At 41.2% G+C, this 22,406-nt stretch overlaps 1 protein-coding gene across 1 annotated transcript in view; it reads left to right on the top strand.

The window, feature by feature from the left end:
• KIF6 (kinesin family member 6) overlaps nucleotides 1-22,406 on the top strand; it is a 286,955-nt gene that overhangs the window by 226,487 nt on the left and 38,062 nt on the right. Inside the window, exon 16 of the mRNA XM_073338562.1 lies at nucleotides 10,675-10,725. Coding sequence (XP_073194663.1) covers nucleotides 10,675-10,725 — 51 coding nt within the window. The remainder of the gene's footprint in view (nucleotides 1-10,674; nucleotides 10,726-22,406) is intronic.

The raw sequence follows: 22,406 nt of genomic DNA, 5'->3' as shown, positions 1-22,406 counted from the left end.
ATAAAATAATGGCACAAAGCCCTAAACGCAGTGTTTTAACAAAAACTTGCCTTTCTGTCTGGTTTGATTTTGGATGTGGTTACAGTCAACTCAGAATATGAATTGATATCAATATAAGATGACCAGAAATTTGGTCAGAAAAAGAAAATACCTTTATATTTACCTGTCTATGAATTGCTGACCTATTCATGTGTGTATGGTGCTTTTTCAGTTATGACCATTTGAAAAAGTGAGAAGCACAAACCACTACCAGTTCCTCTTAATTTATTTCCTTTACTGTACCTCCTTACATTAATTCCTAAGAATTAGTGAACACACAAACTGCATTTGGTCATGTCTAGAAGCATCCATGCGCATTAAAGACTAGCCTGCAGTATCAGCATTAAGATGGGATTGGTTTATAGGGTATCCATATGGCATTGGTTTGCAACTACAGTAATGGGCCAGCTCTTTATTTAATTCATGGACAAATAGATGCGATAAACAACTGAGTGACAACTTCCAGATGTGCATCAGTTCCCTGCATACCTTCCAACATATGGAGGAAGATAGGTATGCTTACAGTTCGAGCATGCAAAGTAAGTTAGGGCTTTGCAGTGGCAGGGTGAGACCCCAATCTATGTTAAGACAGCAAGTGAAGTCCAAGGGCATGCTCCCACAAGACACTTCTAAAACAATAACCTCAAAATATGCATTTTCTTGCATTCTAGAAAACACACTTTCAAATTTGGACACCAAAAAATGTGTATATTTGTTAACATCTCTAAGCTGGAGTGGGAGTTCAGAGGGCACTGGGAAACGGTAAGGCACCTGAAAATCTCTGTGATTAGTATGCTCAGTGCCTCATTTATTCTGTAACTCTGCAGCCATGGAATTTGCTGTGGAATTCATCATTTGTAATAGGATTGCGCTTCAAAATCTGAGTGTTCATTTACGTCCTGTCTAGGCTAGGAAAACAGGTCATATTTTAGAATGTGTTGGTTAAAGCATGTTAACTAACACATTTTTAAAGACTAGTATGGGCAGGGTTTAACACCTTTAAAAATGTGTTAGTTGGTCGTGGTCAATCCTATGGAGGCGCCTCCAAGGGACTTCTTTAAGTTGTACCTAGTTACCCACAACCCCAAGGGGCTGTTCTGAGAGTTGGGGATTACCGGAGTATGGGGTGCTCTGGCCAAGCAGAAGTGGTGTTGCAGCACTACACCAACTCTATACCGTCAGGAGAATTCTCGCTACAGAGGGACTCCTCTTAGAAATGGTTATTCCATTTTGTGCCCCTTTGCCACCATGATAGCAGTGCAAATGGAATATATGGGGTCAAGGATCTGAACCAGAAAATCTGAGTTATAGAAAGGCAAAATGACTTCCCTGATCCACATTATGGGCTGTTGAGTTAGAGTTTAGTCTATGACCTAAAGACCTTGGTTTTCATTCTGAGTTTGACACTTATTTACTGTGAGATGTAACTGAGGCCAGATTTAAAAGAAAAACCAAAAAACATTACAGCAAACTGTGTCAGCTCTTTTGCAAATCTGACCAGAAGTGTCACACTGAGAATTACTGAATGCTGAGCAGTTTTCAAAATCTGCCCCATGTATAAGGATCTAATGAGAGCTGGGACGTTTTGGAAATCTGGCCCCAGCTGCTGTTCTTGTATAATGCAATACTACTACTGACATGTCATGAAATACTGTAAGAATAATAAAAATGAATATAACAATGAGAAAAGCATAAAACAAAATGAAATTCTGCAACAACATTTTGACATTCCAACACAAAATTTTAAAATTACAAAGCAAAACTTTTCCAAAACTAAAACTTTTGGAAATTCCATTGCATAGGTCAAAGCTTGATTTGTTTGTGGTATTTTGGAACACAGCTCCCTTTATATTTCTGGAAGGATCTGAAGGAACATTATTAAAGACAAAAAATGTTACAGTAGATTTTCACCTTGCGTAAATATTACCCTCCATTAGAAGGGAAATTCCTAAAGAGGTTCCAGATCCTAGCTATAGAAGGTGGCAAGAGGAGTACATAGTACTGTAATTCAGCTGAGATTGTACAAGTTTGGTATTGTATTTAAACTACTACACATCCACGCTGAAAACATTCCCATTTAATAGCACCTTCCTTGGTGAGGGGCTCTCTGACTTACTCATGCAAGCATTTAATAACAGGCTTGCTCAAAATGGAAGCTGAAAGAAAACCTGGCGGAGTACTTTGTTTTCACACTAGTTGCTAGTTAATTACATGTAACTTGAGAAGAGATCTATACCCCTTAAATCACTGAATATGATGTTTAATTAGCAGTATTCTCATGCAAGAAGCTTTTCCCCTGCTTCAGATTATTATTCTTCATTTGGCTTTTCTTTTTCTGTTTGTCTTCTCCATTCCCCTCCATGCCTTTTGACTCCTGTCACAAGGCTGGAGTTTTCTGTTACTGTTCCATCCCTTTTCCATACCTCAGGATGGTACATATGTCCAAAAACAGAGGCCAAAACCAACAGATTTATCTCAGCCCTAATGACAGCGAGCTGCATGCTGAGTGAATTCTTAAATTCCCCAAAACTACTTTTTTGCCAAAACATGTGGAGTTGCAGCATTCAATATTTTATTGGGACTGTTATCTCCAAATGAAGAATGACTCCACTGGAAAAAATGATTTGGTATCCGCTGCAGGGCTATTTTTAGTTGCTTGTTTGGTGAGACTTCAGAAAACATAATTAGCCATATGGAGAGAGATGCGCGCCAAGTCTTAAATTCAATTTTTGCAAACCACATTTAAAAGCTACCTTGTCTGCAAGTTTACATTATTGGGATCAGGAGACATGTTTCTGTGTGAGCATGTGATTCTTCATTGTTCTTCGGGTAAATATTTTTGTTTGTGACGATTATAGAACTGGCAGTACTAGAGGCTGAAATCTTCTGTTTATTTATAGGGAAAGGTTTGTACAAGCAACAGTACTGGACTTGTCCCCTAATTCTGTCACTAATGAACTTTCAGACTTGCCTTAGGATAACCTGTGTTCTAGGGCAGTTATAAGTAGAAGTGGTCAGAATTTTTTTTCACTGAAAATTTAAATGAAAACCAAAGAGAGATCATTTTCATCAAAACTTTTCCACACAAAATTACAACTTTATATCGAAAACCAAGAATTTTCACTTGAAACCCAAAAGTTTCTTTTGGGAAAATCAAAACAAAATATCTAGTTTTTGCTCAGATTGATCAGACTGAAATATTTCAGTTTGTCAAACCAAATCAAAATGCTTCATTTCAGATCAGATCAACATTAAACCATGTCTGCCTGTGCCATCGCAATGCCTCATGGGAACTGAACTTCGGGTGCCTAATGCCACCATTTTCCCCTATAGGCGAGGCTCCCTGCCAGACTCTCGTCTCCCATGATACACTACAATCTCCCCTCAAAGTTTTCTGCTGCTTGGAGATAAGTTAAACTTTTGCTATTTGAGAAGTCACATGCTGTTTTGGGTCCCTGGAACCAAATGAATTCCACTCTTCCTCTTGCTGTCAATGAGCCATGAAAGAGAATGAAAACTCCTGTGTCTGCTAGGAGAATGAAGAGGATGCTATCACTATTATTAGAGAAATGAAGAACAGATCAGACCATTAGGGGACCTGCCCTAATTAAGTGTCCTTTTCCACCATCTTGATGGGAAGGAGAGAGCAAAGTAAGTGTTACCACAACTATGTCTGGAACTGTTTGAACCCTTTGAAAATAATTTGAAAATATTCATAAAGATTTGAGTGTCTAAAAATCAAATACACCACCATTCTCAGGCCCTGACTTTTGAAAAGGATTGAGTTTGAACAAACCAGCCTTTCTTATGCTCAAGTGCTGTAAATCCATAGGCCAGGTTTAGTTTTAGATGATTTTGTGGGTTTGATGAAACTTGCTGACTATTGGCCATACTGGAAAATACCCTGTGACTTACCCTGTGTGATTTTCCTGGCAGATATGGTACAGACTCTACATTCAACAATAAATGGCAGCCTGTGAACATACACTGATATCCAGATAGAGTAGGAAAGCTCACCCAAAGCCTTGGTGGATGATTCACCAACACAAAACCTGTTTTAACAAATCAACCTGGTTCGCAATGACAGGTCATTTTCAAACCCAGGTTGATTTTGAACTCTCTTGCAGCTAGAGTTGAACATTTAGCACAGCCCTAAGCTCAGGCTGAATGAGAGGGAAACAAATGAAGTTGTGGCAACCCAGTTTCAAACAGCCTGCCACCAGGCATGATCTCTGCAGCCTCTGTGCAACTGTTCAGGGTGTGTGGCGAAAGGTGGCACCAGCTTGTCCAGTACAGAATCAGGATGGCAGAGTCTGCAAGGTCAGTTGTATCAATTAGAAGGTCATTTGAAGATGCTCCTCAATTGTCCACTGCCTCTTGCCCCTCTTCTGCTTGAAGTGGAGCAGGAAGTTCAGATAGAGCCACCTTCCTACAACCAACAAGAAATCTGGATTGCAGGCCCTAAACTAAAGTCTGGGAAGGCACCAGGAGGTTGTAACATCACCCCTGAGTTGCTGCAGAGAGGTGAGAGTACTGTAGTACCATGGTTGCATAGGCTTTTCGAGACTGTCTAGCACACTAACGTCATCCCTGATGACTGGAAGAAGGGTGTTGTTCTGCCTCTGTTCAAAAAGGTAACAACTGTAGAGGTATTACACTGATGTCAGTCCCAGGAAAAGTGTTTGATTCCATGTAAATGACTCGAATCAGCGATGAATTTTGTGGTAAAGGCTGGATATTCAGCGTGGCTTTAGACCTGTTCATTCCACTGCCAACCAGCTCTTTACCTGGAGACAGCTTTCTGAGAAAATGGCTTGCTATGAGGCTCTGAATCTAAAGAACCAAGGTTATACCAACTTTATTGAATGGGAGTGAAATGTGAGCCTTGAGGAAGGCTGAAGAACAATAGATGGAAGTTTTCAATTCTTGCCATCTTGCCATCTTAGACAACTATTCCATATTAAGTGGCAGGACAAAATCAGCAATAATAATGTCCATAGCCGAACCCACCAACCACCTCAATCAGAACGGTTTCAGTTTTGGAAGCTTTCTTGGTACTGACATATTATTAGGATGAAAGACCATCATATTATGCCTGTTTACCAAAGAATGCTATTATATGGCAGGTGATTGCCAAAAGCTTCACTGGTGTGATAAGATCATGCGTGATGAACATAGACTGAATAACCAGACAGACTGCCTTAAGGACCTAGTTAGAGATTGATCCACATGGTGCTTGATCTGGAAGAAGTCTACATCTTTTTGGGATTTGCCTTGATGATTATGACAATCAAGGTGGGAGAAAGAACACTGCAAGGAGGAGAAAAGAATACTCAATTCCTCACAGTCCCTGTCCTCTTTTTTATTGGTTAGAAAATCTGATTTTCAAACTGGCATGCCCCAGTGAATATAAACTATGCATCCTGCTCCTCCATTGTTAATCCCTGATAGTTTTTTTAACACCTGGCTCTGGGTCTGTTGAGCTCCAGGACATGGATAAATAGGAAAAAATGCAAGGATTTATATGAACAATATTTATAATTAAAGATCTTGGGCTCAGTCCTTGGCTGCTGTTCCACCCTGCTCTGTGTTGCTAGAAAGCTGCCATAAAGAAGTAGCAAAAGATTCCCCTTAACATAGGAATCATTGTGTGTTGTGAAGTTGATGTAGAAATCTCTGCACCACCTCACCCCAGACCTTCATGCAGGGGTCATATCAGAGGTGGACAGGGGGTGTACTAAGGATGGGAGGGAGTGAGGCAAAGAATATGGCACTCTGCCAGATCCTTGGTTGGCACAAGAGATGATTGCAGCCAGAAAAATTTAGAGCAACCCTAAGGTTCCTCTAAGTTAGGGTATGCCTACACAGCAGCTGAGATATGTAATTTCTCAGTTTAGATAAATTTATACGTACACTCACTCTGCTCATGCTATAGGGTGACCATACATCCCATTTAGGCTGGGACACTCCCTTTTTTAAACCCTGTCCCTGACTTCCTGACTTTTTTGGCAAAAACAGGCCTTTGTCCCATTTGCTCTTGCCAACTGATCAAGGAGGGTAAGGAAGGATTCCAGTGTGGGGTGGCCTGGCAGGGTTTGAGCGACCAGCGACAGCCTCAAGCCGGGGTCCAACAGGGTTCGAGTGATCAGCAGGGTAGGGCAGGGTTTGAGTGACCAGTAAGTAGTGACAGCCTTGAGCGGGTTGGGGGGGACAGCAGGGATCGAATGACCAGTGACAGCCTTGAGGCGGGGACCAGGCAGGGTTCAAGTAACCACTGACAGCTTCGAGTGGGGGGCCAGCAGCTGGGGCCAGCCCTGTGGGAGGAGGGGGGCACTGGGCCAGCCCCAGAGAGGGAGGGCTTGGGCCAGCCCCACGCGATGTCCTGTTTTTCCTTTGGGAAATATGGTCACCCTACCGTGCTAGCACACTAAAAATAGCAGGGTGACCGCGGAGGCTTGAGCTAGTCACTGGAGTATGTATCCAGGGGTTTGGGAGGGATTGTGCTTGGGCAGCTAGCCTGAGCCGCTGCCCATGCAGCTGTGACTACACTGCTACTTTTAGGCATTAGCTTCAGCAAAGCTAGCACATGTACATCTATTTGTGCTGGAAATCAATCGCTGTTGTGTAGACATTCTCTTAGATGGAGAGCCTCATCGGCCTCTGGCCAACTCAAGATTGGTGACACAGCAAGGTGGTTTAAATCCACCTGATGCCCTTTACCATCCTCCCCCAGCAGTGCTGAAAGTAAACTCAAGATACCTGAAGATTGAGCCCCTTGGCTGCAATTCAAAAACCCATTCTCTGATGTCTTGTACTTGCATTTATTTGTATTGATTTCAGGCTGTCTTCTGCCCATTTGATCTCTACTTCATTGATTTGCTTGCTTGTTTGTTTCAGTTTTTCAATTGACCTCATTGTCACTCCCCTGGTGGCTCTTTAAGGTAGTGCACAGCAGTTTGAATCTTTCTAGTCTGTTTTCAGCAAAGTCAGAGAGTAATTACTGTTCTAAAACCACAAATCAGACATGGGAGTTTGTTTCCTCTTTAATCCCCATTGTCATCAGGACTTTTTATTTTTGCTGATGAACAGTATATTCAAATTGTTTTAGGAGACCTTGTTCATGTTGTGACAACGGAATTATCATTACTAATCTCTGAGTTACCCTTGAGAAAGGAATGCATAGGGTTCTTCTAGGATGATCAGATGTCCCGATTTTATAGGGACAGTCCCAATATTCAGGGCTTTGTCTTACATAGGTGCCTATTTCCCCCTACCCCCATTTTGATTGTTCACACTCTCTATCTGGTCACCATAGGCTCTTCAGATTATATCAGGACAGCAATTAAATCTATACACATCCACAGTTGGTTTCCAGAAACATTTGGATTTAAGGCATTGCTTTGAGTTAATCACATTATAACACGTTAGTCAGATCATATTATAAATTGTGGTATATGTACTGCCTAGCTCAGAACAGTGTGATCAACATCACCTAATAGGACACAATACAGAGCATATGAGTAGTTAAATATTCAAAGTAGTAAAAATTAATTTTTAAAAGCAATTATTTGTTTAATCACATTTCATTGAGAAGTGTCTCCAACGGAGTTGTATTCTAAGGATTTCAAAGCAAAAAAGACTTTTTTTTGAAGAATCATTTAACTGAATCTTTATCCATAACAACCAGTTCACTGTGATCTGCTATCTCTAGTTAAATCAGTATTGAAAATAGCAGCTCACTTGATTGAGGGTTTGGGTTTCTGGGGTGAGGGTTGTTTTGGTGGTTTTTGCATTTCTTTCAATTAATCTGCTTCTCAATACTTAAAGATCTATATTTGTTTGGTAATTTTAAGAAGAATATTTAGTACAGGAAGAGTCTGGGGCCCTTGTCAAATTTGGAAAAACGCTTGCAAAAAAGGGACCAGTCATATATCCTTTGTGTACTGAAAACTTCCATTGGCACTGAACATCACAGTGTGGGCTCTCCTTCCCTCAGCGGCTTCATGTGGAGTTTTGGGCTCACAGGAAACAGACGATCCGTCCCAAGTGCTACTAACTGTCTGAGGGCTTGTCTACACTGGACAGTGTTCTACTTTACCTATATCAGTATAGTTAATGTGGTACAACCTCTTCATTGTGAATGCATTTATAAAGGTGCTTTATACTAGCATAGTTATTCCCATATGAGAAGGGGAATATCTGTATTAGTACAAGATTAGTTTCAAGTCTACTCTTGAAAGGCTTTGCCCGTATAGTTATACTGGTATAATATACTAGCAAAGCCTCCTTGTGTGGATACGCCTAAATGAGCAAAAATGCACTTTCCAGACCCCTCCTGAGTGAAACAAGCTATACCAGCAAATGTACAGTTTTGCGGGGATAAATGTGTCTACACTATGGGCTTTTGCTGGCGCAAATCTGCTAGTCACAAATTATAACCACATCACACTCCTCACTGAAATAGCTATCCAGGCAGAAGTTTGTAATGTTGACCTTGTCTAAGTAACCTTAATACAAGTATAAGAGTGTCCATGCTAGGGCTTTTACTCATATAAATATTTCAGTGGAAAAAAAATCACAGCTTTTACCAACATAGTTATACCAGTAAAACTATTAAATGTAGACCAAACCCAACTAACATAAACACTCCTTTCTGTTCAGCTCTGGGACAAGTCAACTATTTGTTTTTTTCAACAAAAATTTCAAAATTTGATGCTTAGTTCAAAAGAGTTATTAGCATCTTTGAACCTTATTCAAAGTAACCATTACGTATTATACAATCAAATGTACTACAAACTTTTCTCACTGTGATCAGTTGAGGATGGTGGGAGTGGAGTACTGCTAGCTACCATTCTTCCTTTCTACATAAATGTTAAAATATCTTTTTTTAACTACTCCCTTCCCTAGAATCACCACACGTTGACATCCTTGTGGATTGATAACCTTTCTGCTTATAGATTGGTTAGAAAACACTGAAAAAAGTAAAGCTTTGCACGGTACAACAACATAGGAGTCTGACTTCATGGTCTCTCTTGTTCACACAAGGCATGGGAAGGTGTATTTGAAATCCCAAGAAACATATAGGGTATGTCTATACTGCAATCACACCCATGATTGCAGCTTGTGAAGACGTACACACTAGCTTTAATTTAGTTAGCTTGGGTCTCAGAGCAGTGAAGCTGTGGCAGCAGGAACTCCAGCATGACCACCCAAGTAATTACCCAGGGTTCTGGGCAGGTTAGTGCAATCTACTCTGAAACCCATGCTGCCATGGCTTCACTGTTTTGGTATCCAAACTAGCTAGATTAAACCTAGCTTGGGTATGTCTATGCGAGCTGCAGTCACACCCTGTGATTGCAGTGGAGACATACCCACAGAATATATGTTGTAGGTTGGCTGTTATAATCTAAAATATTGCATACAGTGCATACTGTAATAATACTATTAAATGCTTAAGAATTATTATGTTAACTCTCTGAGACATTTCACTTCTTATGGTTCACTGATTCTCAGGCAATGGAGATACCTGGTGCTAAAGATCTTTCACGTTTTGCTTTTTCCTCTGCTAAGACACTCCTCTTATACGCATGACATCTTTAATGGGTTAATTTGCGGCGATTAGCATAGCATATATGTGCACATTTATAAAGAATTGCTTTTAAATTCTAAAGATACGTTTTATCTTGAAATAGATGCAGTCATACTAGACATTATGGTCAGCATGGAAAAACTAAATCCATCCTCAAGTTTGCATTCTCCTTTTCCCAGTATCCAGAGGTACAGCTCAGTAAAGTACATGTTCAAATCTCTGCCGAGAAACTGCTTTAATTTGAAATCTTGGGAAAACAGAAAATCCCTTCTGTTCTCAAAACACACATACTGGCTGAAGTAGCATTTTTTTTAATTGGTTAAACTTTTATCAATGAATAATGGTTATTCATCCAGCAATCTAATTATGGTTTGAAATAATTGTTGCACTAAACCACTGTCACAGGATCAAAGGGCACTTGATAACAGAATCGTGAAGGGGAATTGTATAGGGCATGGGAACATAGTTAGGGATAATGAGATAATGAAATTAAGAAAGGGAAAACTCTGACTGTGAATATGTGACATCTTGATAGTGGGATGTATCAAGGGGTGGAAGTTGTAGAAACTTTATCACATGGGACATTTAAAATTGGTCCAAACAAAACATGAGAAAACCAATGAGGAACCAGTTCTGCACTGGCAGAGAGATGGACTGGATGACCTAAGAGCTCTTTTCCATCTCTAGCATCTCTAAGAATGTTTGGATGAATACTTGGAATTCTCTATCTGCCTTCTTAGGCCTTCTCTTGTATTTAGTAGCAGGAGACCATTATCTGTGACAGTGCTTGACTTCATTGACAGAAGATAGCTTAAGTTCCTGTGTTTCTTATTGAACAAAGTTATGTTTTAGGATATATGGGACCGAAATATACCTGCTCCAGTTTAGCTACAGTAGAGAAGTCGAGGAGGCACTTCCTATCCTGTGGACCAATGTAATTTGACTGGCCTCATGGGAAATTTCAAATGGTGAGAGGCAAGTATGACTTCATTAACCTCTGAGATTTTGAAAGCTCTTTAACCATTTTCACTTTGTGTCTTTCACAGACCATCTGAAAGGAGAGATAACCCAGCAGCACATGCAAAGGGCAGCTCTAGGTAAGAGCAGAATATTCTTGTATGAATAATAAATAGTGCATTTGGAAGAGAGGGCACTTCCCAGTGTTTACACAGAGTGTGTAAGACGCAATGAACCAGATCCTCAGCTAATAAAAGTAGATTCACTTTGTCAAATCTTCAGGTGATGTACATTTACCTAGCTCCATTGCTTTCAGTAGAACTACCGGAGCATCTGACTCAATATGTTGCATTTAAAGTTGTTCCAAGGTAACCCATGACACTGCTGTCTATGAGAATTCCTTATGCAGTGTTTCAAAGAGATAAAAAACGTGTACACTCCAACTGTGTGTTCCAGTCTGCATTGTAACATCTGGCCTTGTCTCAAACATTTAATGGCTCCTGATTGTACATAGAAAGTAATGGGGAAAATGCTATTTTAAATAACTATTTAGCTGATTTTCATAAAAAAGGTAAGTATGGACTTTTTTTTAAAGGCCCCAGGGTAAAAAGCACAGCACCGACTCTGCCAGCTACACACAGCATTGTGAATATTCCATCAATTTTCCTCAATGTAATGTTCAGCCAGTGGATTTTGGCTTTTGTTTTGAACATTGCTGCATGCTTATCATCACTAAATCTGGACCACACAAAATATTTTCCAAACTTTTTTTCCTTCATTCTTTGAGCCTTTTAAATATTCTGTGTATTTTGATCTAATGTTTATTCTGTGAATTGGGGCACCTCATTAGCCTGCTTATCTTATTCGACATATATTCTTCCAGAGAATAGCAGGTCTCAACTCTCCTAGAATCTTTCTTGATGACCATAAATCCATCAAGAGCTTTTTGAAGGAAAACTGCTTGGTAGGAAGCCTCATTAAGAGTTGGTAGAAATCCCTATATAAAATAATACATACCATTTCAATTAGAATCCAAGAGTTAACATCTTCCAGCTGCTCTTCTATTTTATTTTATTTTTTACTCAAAGCACTTTTATGATCAGAACTCTTTAAGGAGCTCTTTTAGTTGGATTTTAAACATTGATGATCTGTTTCCCCTAATAGGCTCACTTCAAATGTGGATTTCTCATTGAAGGAAACCTCCCTGCTCAGCCAACTGTTCTTAGCTGTCTCATCTTTTAAATCACCATTTTCTGCATTGACAAAGCACTCAAAGAGACAGATGGGGAGTTTCAGTGGAGACAAAGAACATCAGATTGTTCTGATCTTCTGGTTCTGTAAAGAAGAAAGTGCATTTGCAAAAAGGCCTAATTCTGCCATCCTTACGAGCACTCAGTAGGACTTTACCATGCAAATAATTCCATTCTTTTCAATAGGAACACTCACAGAGTAGGGTATAACTAAGCATGACAAAGGCTGGCAGAATCAAGTCCAAAATCACCAGATTAACATTTCCTTTTCTCTTCTTCCATTCTTCCTGCTTTCCTTTTTCCCTTTCCACCTCTCTGATCGACATAAAAACTACCTTTTCAAGCAGCATAAACTCTCCCAATGACATAGTGCTGTGCACACCAATGCGTATATCGGTGTAACTCATGTCACTCAGTGGGGTGTAATATTCACACCCTGAGCTACATAAATTTTGCCGACATAAGCTGGAGTGTAAACTTAGCATCAGATGACTCCTTTTCCCTCTCCCATTCTTTTTTTTCCCTTTCTTTCTTTTCACCACCCTTTTGCTCTTGTATTTTCTATCTCTCAAGCCCTCTACTGTCTTTCTCTGCTCTACTTTTTCACTCTCTGTTTCATGTTAAATCTCCATTTTTAGATCTGTCTCTTACACGTGGATGCCTTTGTATGAGTGTACACAGGATTACAGTCCTAAAGTAGCACAACCTAGCATGGGACACTAGTATGCTTCTATTACTATAGAAAAAGGAAAAGCATTCCCCTGAGTTCGCTGTGCTGTAGAAGGCATCTGATGTGATTCAGTGGGCAGCCGTATCACAAGATGTTATCAAATGAAATTCCAGTAAAATATAGAGTCTCATTCCCCTCTCTGTTACTCCAGGTTTATACAGCTGTAACTTCCCTGGAGTCAATAAAACCACTGGAGCTGCATTAACATAAAGCTGGAGTAACACAGAGATTCAAGCCCACGGTGACTTATAAAAGCCACAGTGAAACTAGATAATCTTTTAGTCTGTTATTCCAAGATGTTGCGGGTGAAACAATTATAAATAGTGAGCAATGTCAGTTAATGCACAGCAGCTATGAAATAAGTGCTGTCTTCCAACCAGACCTTTTCTGCATGTAAATTTCCTTTTTTTTTTTTTTAAGGCTTGGTACCAATTACATTAGTAAAAGCACCAGTTTCCAAGTGCTTTCTATGACAGTTCAGGGTAGCTGCGCCTGTCTTCCCCCTCTGTGGTCCAGCAAGAGCACCCACTCTCAGCTTCCGGCTCCCCAGCCATTACCTCTTTGGGAGGAGATACCTATCTCTCTCCTTTCTGACTGGGTAATTTCCAGCTGAACAGTTCCTTGACTATACTGTGATCTCCACAGCAAAAGACAGACTGCCTATGCAGGCCTGCTTCACTTCTTTCCTCCAAGATAGGACACAGTGTAGTTGCCACAGTTAAGTTACAAGCCCTTTATAAGCAGGTATATTTATTCTTAAGGCGGGAGCACTGGAACCTTGGTAGAAGTGGGAGGGCCATGAGTTCCTGCTCCTCTCCATGGCCTCACTCCCTGGTCCTCCTCTGCCCCCCTGAAACCCCACCCCTTGGCCAGGTCGGAAGCTGGAACCGGGCCATGGTAAGAGCCACCCAGGGATCCCAGAGTGCCCTGGGGAGCCCCTGACGCTCCACCTGCCCTGGGCAGGGGGCCTGAGTGCAGCCCCAGCCTGTGTCCCTGCACCTGGGGTGTGCTTTCCGGGCAGGTGGAGAGTCCCTGGCTCCCCACAGCGGCCCAGGCTCCCTAGGTGGCTCTTACCATAGCCCGGCTCTGGCTTTTAGCCTGGCCAGGGGTGGGGCCTGAGGGGGAAGAGAAGGAGCAGGGCAGGGCCACGGAGTGGCCAGACCTTGTGGCAAGGAGAGTCTAAGAACAACCTCGCCTCCCACCCCCTTCAACCAGGAAGAGGCTGGCACCACTGATGGGTTGTGTTTCGCAGTGGATACCCTGCTGCAAAGCACAGCCCCTACTGGCGCCATTCCGTGCCTGCCTGAGGAATGCAGTTTGTGGGGGCAACACTGCTCCCCAAACTATGCCCATATTAAAAAGTGGGCAGGCATTAAAAGCCTTAATGTGAAAGCATTACAGAGAAAACATATTAAAAAAAATAAAACAACCTACACACATACTAATAAGCTTACCAGAGATCACCCCCAAGTCCAGCAAGGGTGATTTAACCCTTCAAACCCCTCACAGGGGTTTTACCTATGATCACAAGTTCAGCATAATGACAGGTTTCAGAGTAACAGCCGTGTTAGTCTGTATTCGCAAAAAGAAAAGGAGTACTTGTGGCACCTTAGAGACTAACCAATTTATTTGAGCATGAGCTTTCGTGAGCTACAGCTCACTTCATCGGATGCATGCCGTGGAAACTGCAGCAGACTTTATTTATACACAGAGAATATGAAAAAATACCTTCTCCCATCCCACTGTCCTGCTGGTAATAGCTTATCTAAAGTGATCATCAGGTGGGCCATTTCCAGCACAAATCCAGGTTTTCTCACCCTCCACCCCCCCACACAAATTCACTCTCCTGCTGGTGATAGCCCATCCAAAGTGACAACTCTTTACACAATGTGCATGATAATAAAGTTGGGCCATTTCCTGCACAAATCCAGGTTCTCTCACCCCCTCACCCCCCTTCAGCTCAGAACCACCATCCCAGTGAGTTAGTAAGTTTATCCAGTTTGGGCTTTGAAGAGGCCATGAATAGGTAATCAGCCATACAGTGAGTTTCTCTTCAAGGTGCAGCTTCAAGTGGATGTCTCTCAAAGTGAGTAATTTGCATTCCCTTCTTCCTAATATTTCTTAGGAACCCCCACTCAGCTAAAAGCTCAATCTTGTCTGGTCCACTGTTTCAAAAGAGTTCTTTGAAGAACATAATACTTCGCAGTGTTTACAGTAGTCCTGTCTCTTTCCCTTAAAAGATGTTACATACCATTCCACAATAATACATAAATACTTGTGTTTTAATACAATGACCTTCTAAGATACTTTGACTTAATTCACTAAGGTTTGTCCAGGATATTGTCATATATGTCACACCTTCCACCTGTCTCATCCAGCTTTCCCTATAGAGTGTTACACTCATACAGATGCTTTTTTAAATGTTCTCTCTAGATTGCAGTAAAAGGCATATTCTGAGTTTAGGGTTTCAAAGTTTTTGGAGTGACATGGCCCACCGATAGCACTTAGATGTCCACTTAACAAAGAAACACACCAAAAGCAGCTAACTCACTTGCTCAGCTAACATGGAACCTACTTGTTTCTCTCTCTCCAATACTGGCACGTACAATAAAAGAGTTGACAAGTTCTGTGCATCCTCATTAGCTTCAACCAGCTCCATTTGCTCTCTTTTCTCTCACCTTCTCTTTTCTCCCATTCTTCATCCCAATTTTCTACCTTTGTTTTTTATATATATTTTTAAATCCCTTCTACCACTGAGCTACCTGTTTTGGTAAGAGCCCGCTGAACATATTAGGAAATAGCAACACTAGTCAGTGAATGAGAAATGCTGCTGCTTCCAGGGATACTCATTCAGGGCCCAATTCCACCACCTTTATGGTCATTATGTAGTATATATCTCTGTGAGTGATACCATTGTTTTCAGTAGGGCTGCTTGCAGAGGAAGGTACAGTTTAATTTGAGGACTTGTGGCACCTTAGAGACTAACAAATTTATTTGAGCATAAGCTTTAGTGAGCTGTAGCTCACAAAAGCTTATGCTCAAATAAATTTGTTAGTCTCTAAGGTGCCACAAGTCCTCCCTTTCTTTTTGCGGATCAGACTAACACGGCTGCTACTCTGAAACCAATTTAATTTGAGTAAGGGTGGCATATTTGGCTATCAGGGAGGAATCTATCTTCAATTTCAGAGTCAAAAAGTGTCTTGTTTTGTGAGCGTTCTTATTACAAAATTCTGTTTTCCCAGGATTTATAACTTAGCTGTCGAAACTAGGTTTGATGAGAAACTTGGTGTTCATGCTCTAGTCTTGAAGGAGGCATGCTCCAATCTCATTGAGCAGCTGAGCAAAATTTTTTTTTTAAAAGAACCCCACTCCCCACCCTATGTGAAATGGCTCGGGGAGTCAGAGATGGTTAACTCATTTCCCATTGTCTGTTGATCTCCTTGGGTCCCCACAACCAGATGTCAACTGCCATCTCCTATGTTTGATTCAGAGCTCTCAGCTCTGGCATAGGCTGTTAGCAGGAGTCTTTAGTGCAGTTTACTCCTGCATTTGATGAAGATGGGACATGATCATGCAGGTTGGAGTATGTGGCCTTTGCCATAACGCTCTGTAACTTTGCTTACATCATTTTTCCTGGACTTTTGAAAACTGAACATCCCTTTAAGAAAATGAAACCAATTGCACCCCTGTTTTTGTCCTACCATGTAATGCTTAAGGCATATTATGAAGCTGCTTGTCCTTTCATAAATGTTTTGATGGACAGTGAAATAATATACAGTGCTGACATTTAAAGTACTATCATTGATATCTGATTTTAGCACTAGAGCTGGGTGACATTTTTCACATAAAGCTTTTTTTTTTTTGGTGAAAAATGCAGATTTTGCAACCCAGAAACATTTTGCAAATTTGTGTTGATTTCACCAAATTGTTTTGTTCAAAAATGACTTTAAAAATTCCAGATCTTTCATTATGACATTTTTAAACAAAATATTATTACATTTTTTAGGTTCAACGTTATTTTTTGTTTCAAAATTTCCTTTAATTTTATTTATGAAACAACGAAAAACATTTTTAAAAGGTCAAAATGTAAACAAAACATTTAATTTGACCCCCACCTTTATTTTCCACCTTTTTGATTTGCCAATTTATTTAAAAAAAGATTGGTTTTGGTTTTTTGGGTTGTGTGTTTGTGGTTGGTTGGTTGTTGTGGTCATATTGTTTAGTTTTTGTTTGTTCGCTTGCTTGCTTTGTTTTAGGAATTACCCGTGAACCATATGAGTTATACTCCCAGCTGTAATTAGCATCCATTGACATGAATAGGACAGTTCACACCTCAGAGCTATTGTTTCAAGGTCTCTGCAAACTCAGGCAGAGGTTGCTGCTTCAGTTATACTTAGATCATGTTTTGAAGTTTTCTCTGCAGTCATAGCAACTAGAGATAGCCTTAGTTTTTAAATACTCTGGAGAACAGTTGAAAGGTCTGTCCATGACTCTCTCAACTAGTTCTTCCCATACTCCTGTGGCGAAAGGACACTCCACACTTTGGGAAACACTGGTTTACCTCATGCTTATTCCCCCAATCTAACCTGAACTCGGTTTCTTCCATCGCCTTATTTTTCATAACTGAGAAACCATTTTAAATTGTTCATGTGAAGAAACAAGTTCTCTATCTGTACTAATGCCATGACAGAATGACACACAAGTGTTTTCAATCACAAAATGGCAAGAGCTGAGAAAAGTGGTAGTCTGAGTTTTCCCACACAGATCCAAGGCAGTCCATAGAGGATAACAGCTTTAATTGAAATAAAAATGAGCTGATTTAACATAATCATTTCTGGCTCTGAAAGTCAATGTCTTATGAATAAACTATTTAAAGGCTCCTACAGGAACAATCCAACTATTGTCTCCTAAACAGTCCAAAAGTTTAAGTATTATTTTCTCCTCAGTGTCAGGAGATAACCAAAAAAAAGTCTGTCCTGTACAGCTAGGTGTCAGAAGAAGGCCTTGTAATTTGGTACCTCCTATATATTTGGATGTGTGTGTGCATATATTTACACATAACTGAGTTTTTCAGTCTTTAAAGTTCACTGATTTTTAAGCAAAACAGAAGCAGTCTGCTCAGTCAGTGTGTAATGCTACCGAGTGTCCTAGGGATGATGGCATGAATGGAAATGGTACAGAAGAGCAATTTCTCTTAATATTGCACAATTTTGATTATGCTACAATATTACAGTATGTTCTGTTCCTCTGGATATTTGTGTTTGAAAGCTGAAGCAACAACAATCTATTTCTCTAAGAGTTCACAGTTACTACTAGCAGCATGCAGTGTACTGACTTAATTCTTAGAGTGACCTCTAGTGGCGTTAAGGCCACTTCTCTTATGGCTAGATTTCATTTCTCCAGGGTTTCTATTAGTTCCATGGAAAACAATTGGTAATGCTTAGCCTTGAGGGCTGGTTTTGGAATTCTAAGATTGAAAGGAGGTGGATCAGGTTATGTTTGTTTAAAAGCATCCATTTTCCACTAATCCTAGCACAAGGATATCAATAGTAAAGCTGGGCGAACACCTCAGAAAACATTCCATGAATATTCGCTTGGATAAAAAAATAGAATTTATGTTGGCTGTGTTCACGTTCCTTTGGCATTCGCTTTCCTTGGCTGTTGTAGCAAATTAGTTTACTGGCAGGAATGTTTGCAGAAACAGCAACTTTTGAACAGATATTAGAAATATTCATGGAAGGTGAATTTTTAACACACACACACACACATTTCCTCTGCAAATACTGTGTGTTTGTGTTTTATACTTCTCTCATCAGTGTAGTACCGAACATACACTGAAGTCAGTGGAGTTACTCCAGGTTTGCACTAGTGTAAGAGAGACCAGAATTTGGCCTCTGAATATTAGACAATTGTAAAGTTGCACATTGTAACAGACCCACCTTGTTGGATCCACAAACTACTTAGTGTTTCAATTCAGAATGGCTTATAGTTAAAACTCTGAGCTGTTGCCTGTTAAACATCTTGATATCACAACTGCCTATTTTTGTGCAGCTCAACTGTGCTGGCATCCAGCAGCATTTCACTGTCTTTGTAGTGGCCTGCAGTCTCCACAAGCTTTCTTGAAATAGACATTTCTTTTGAAATAGTACAGAAATAGGACGTTCAGTGTGGACTACTTCATTATTCAGTGACGCCCCGGGATGACTGGTAATAGCATTGGTAGATTCTGGAGTTAGAGGCCCTGATTCTTAAGTCCAGTCAAGCTGTGCAGGGTTTGAGCTGCAGAGTGGAAATAAAAGTGGCTCGTTGGCATCTTAGCAGCTCACTGATTCTGGGGCTGGGCAGGTCTGCATTGGCCCCAGTTTAAATCAGAGTATCCTCTGCCCGTAGCCCTGATGAGCTGTAAAAGTAGCCAGGAATAGCTGAAGTACAGGGGTGCTCCAGCTGTATCCCATTCTCCCTAGACTTCACCCTCTTCACTAGAGGCCATAAGTGGTGGGTGTGCACAGCTGCTCTGCTGGCTCTATACCATTGAAGGATTTCCCCTATGCCAGTGTGATGGGCATATGAACTCCATGCTGGGAAACAGGGGGTTAAGGAGCAACTCTGGTCACAGGAGGTTCCACCCAACCTCGTCTGCTGCGTGTGCCGTCGGTGGAGATGGAGTTTAAAGGGCACAACACATCTCAGTCAGGGTGTTCAGTGTGAAGGAGCAGACCTGCATTGGTACTCCTGCAGGAATCCAGCAGGAGCCCCACACAGCCCTGAAGCCAACCTCAACTCAGAGCTGCAACCCCCCGCAGAAGAGATAGTGGAGTAGCTGCTTGTGAGTGGGAAAAGGAATCTCCTGACCCCCTTCCATGGGGGATGCTTTCTGGGCTGTAAGCCAGGCCTTCACCATGCCTCTGGAGAGGCTGGGATGCTGTAGGAAGTAATCCGGGGAGTAGGCTGGATAATACCCTAGCCCAGGTTGCACATCTGAACTGCCTGCCCCAGGACCCTGAGTTGGATCCCGGAACAACAGGAGGGCCTAGGTTCTCCTACCACCAAACCCCTGGACTTGCACCACAAGGCGCTACTGCCAACCACCCTGGTCTTGATAGACTAGGTGCTGCAGCCAACTCCGGACTTGACCACTAGGTAGCAGAGCTAGCCAGTGTTCTGATCAGTAGGGGACATGGTCTAAGGAGATGATTCCCCATCACAGCCAGTGTACCAGGTAGATGGTTAAGTTGACTGTACAGACCCTTTGCATGCACAGAGCTGTGCAAAGGGTCCATAACATAACAGAAAATGTATCTCGATTGTTTTGGGGCATAAAAAGCCAACAGCTCCCTTCTCCTTCTGTCAAGGTTCCTTCCCCACTCTGAACTCTAGAGTACAGATGTGAGGACCTGCATGAAAGACCCCCTAAGCTTATTCTTACCAGCTTAGGTTAAAAACTTCCCCAAGGTACAAACTTTGCCTTGTCCTTGAACCCTATGCTGCCACCACCAAGCACTTTAACAAAGAACAGGGAAAGAGCCCACTTGGAGACGTTTTCCCCCAAAATATCCCCCCAAGCCCTACACCCCTTTCCTGGGGAAGGCTTGATAAAAATCCTCACCAATTTGTACAGGTGAACACAGACCCAAACCCTTGGATCTGAAGAACAATGAAAAAGCAATCAGGTTCTTAAAAGAAGAATTTTAATGAAAGAAAAGATAAAAGAATCACCTCTGTAAAATCAGGATGGTAAATACCTTACAGGGTAATCAGATTCAAAACATAGAGAATCCCTCTAGGCAAAACTTTAAGTTACAAAAAGACACAAAAACAGGAATATACATTCCATTCAGCACAGCGTATTTTACCAGCCATTAAACAAAAGGAAATCTAACGCATTTCTAGTTAGATTACTTACTAACTTAATTATGCACATTGTAGGGAGAATGGTCACTTTGGATGAGCTATTACCAGCAGGAGAGTGAGTTTGTGTGTGTGGTTTTTGGGAGGGGGGTGAGGGGGTGAGAGAACCTGGATTTGTGCAGGAAATGGCCCAACTTTATTATCATGCACATTGTGTAAAGAGTTGTCACTTTGGATGGGCTATCACCAGCAGGAGAGTGAATTTGTGTGGGGGGGTGGAGGGTGAGAAAACCTGGATTTGTGCTGGAAATGGCCCACCTGATGATCACTTTAGATAAGCTATTACCAGCAGGACAGTGGGGTGGGAGGAGGTATTTTTTCATATTCTCTGTGTATATATAAAGTCTGCTACAGTTTCCACGGCATGCATCCGATGAAGTGAGCTGTAGCTCACGAAAGCTCATGCTCAAATAAATTGGTTAGTCTCTAAGGTGCCACAAGTACTCCTTTTCTTTTTGCAAATACAGACTAACACGGCTGTTACTCTGAAACCTAACTTAACAGAGTTTGTGAGGCTGCATTCTTGATCTGTTCCTGGCAAAAGCATCACACAGACAGACGAACCCTTTGTTCCCGCCCCCTCCCCATTTGAAAGTATCTTGTCTCCTCATTGGTCATTTTGGTCAGGTGCCAGCAAGGTTATCTTAGCTTCTTAACCCTTGACAGGTGAAAGGGTTTTGCCTCTGGCCAGGCGGGATTTTATAGCACTGTATACAGAAAGGTGGTTACCCTTCCCTTTATTTTTATGACACCTTCCATCACTTTAATTGCCCTTATTCCACTTTGGACAGACAAAGCTCTCAGTTGTTCTCTAGAGTCTCAGCTTCAAGTCTTTACTTGCTATGGTTGTGAAGAAAACCTTCAGAACATGACCCAAATGTGACTCAGTGTTTCCCTGAGTCAGCAGAAAGCCTGAAGCAAAAGGTATGAACTACCCCCTTCACTGCAATGGGTGCTAACGCAGGTGCCCATGGTGGTACTTTACATGTTGTTAACCACATCCTCAAAGCACGTAAGTTAAAAAGAGGAAGTATTGCAGGACTTGGTGGTAATGAGGGACTTCAACTACTCAGATATCTATTGGGAAAGTAATACAACAGGGCACAGATTGTCCAACAAGTTCATGGAATGCATTGGAATCAACTTTTTATTACAGAAGGTGGGAAGTGTGATTGGTGGAGAGGTTGTTTTAGATTTGATTCTGACATAGGAACTGGTTGAGAATTTGAAGGGGGAGGGCAGCTTGGGTGAAAGTGATCATGAAATGGTTGAGTTCATGATTGTAAGGAATGATAGGAGGGAAAACAGCAGAATAAAGACAATGGACCTCAAGAAGACAGATGTTAGCAAACTCAGAGATTAGTAGGTAAGATCCATGGGAAGCAAGTCTAAGGGAAAAAAGAGTCCAAGAGAGAGTTGATAGGAAGAGACATTATTAAGGGCACAAAAGCAAACTATCCCAATGCACAGGAAAGATAGTAAGTATGGTAAGAGGCCATCCTGGCTTAACCAGGAGATCTTCAAAGACCTGAAGCTCAAAAAAATCATACAAAAAATGGAAACTAGGTCAAATTCTGAAGGATGAATATAAAATAAACAAAAGCATGTAGGGACAAAATTAGAAAGGTCAAGGCACAAAACAAGATCAAACTACCTAGGGACATAAAGGGTAACAAAAAACATTTTTCAAATACATTAGAAGCAAGCAGAAGACCAAGGACAGAGTAGGCCCATTACTCAGTGAGGAGAGAAAGACAATAACAGAAAATGCAGCAATGGCTGAAGTGTTAAATGACTTCTTTGTTTCAGTTTTCACCAAAAAAAGTTAGCAGTGATTGGACGATTAACATCGTGAACATCAGTATAAGTGGGATAGGATCTGAGGCTAAAATAGGGAAAGAACAAGTAAAGAATTACTTAGATGAGTTAGATG

This window comes from Lepidochelys kempii, chromosome 3, assembly GCF_965140265.1.
Source record: "Lepidochelys kempii isolate rLepKem1 chromosome 3, rLepKem1.hap2, whole genome shotgun sequence".
NCBI lineage: Eukaryota > Metazoa > Chordata > Testudines > Cheloniidae > Lepidochelys > Lepidochelys kempii.
The sequence above is the reverse complement of the archived record's forward strand: the minus strand, read 5'-3'. Positions and strand labels throughout refer to the sequence as shown.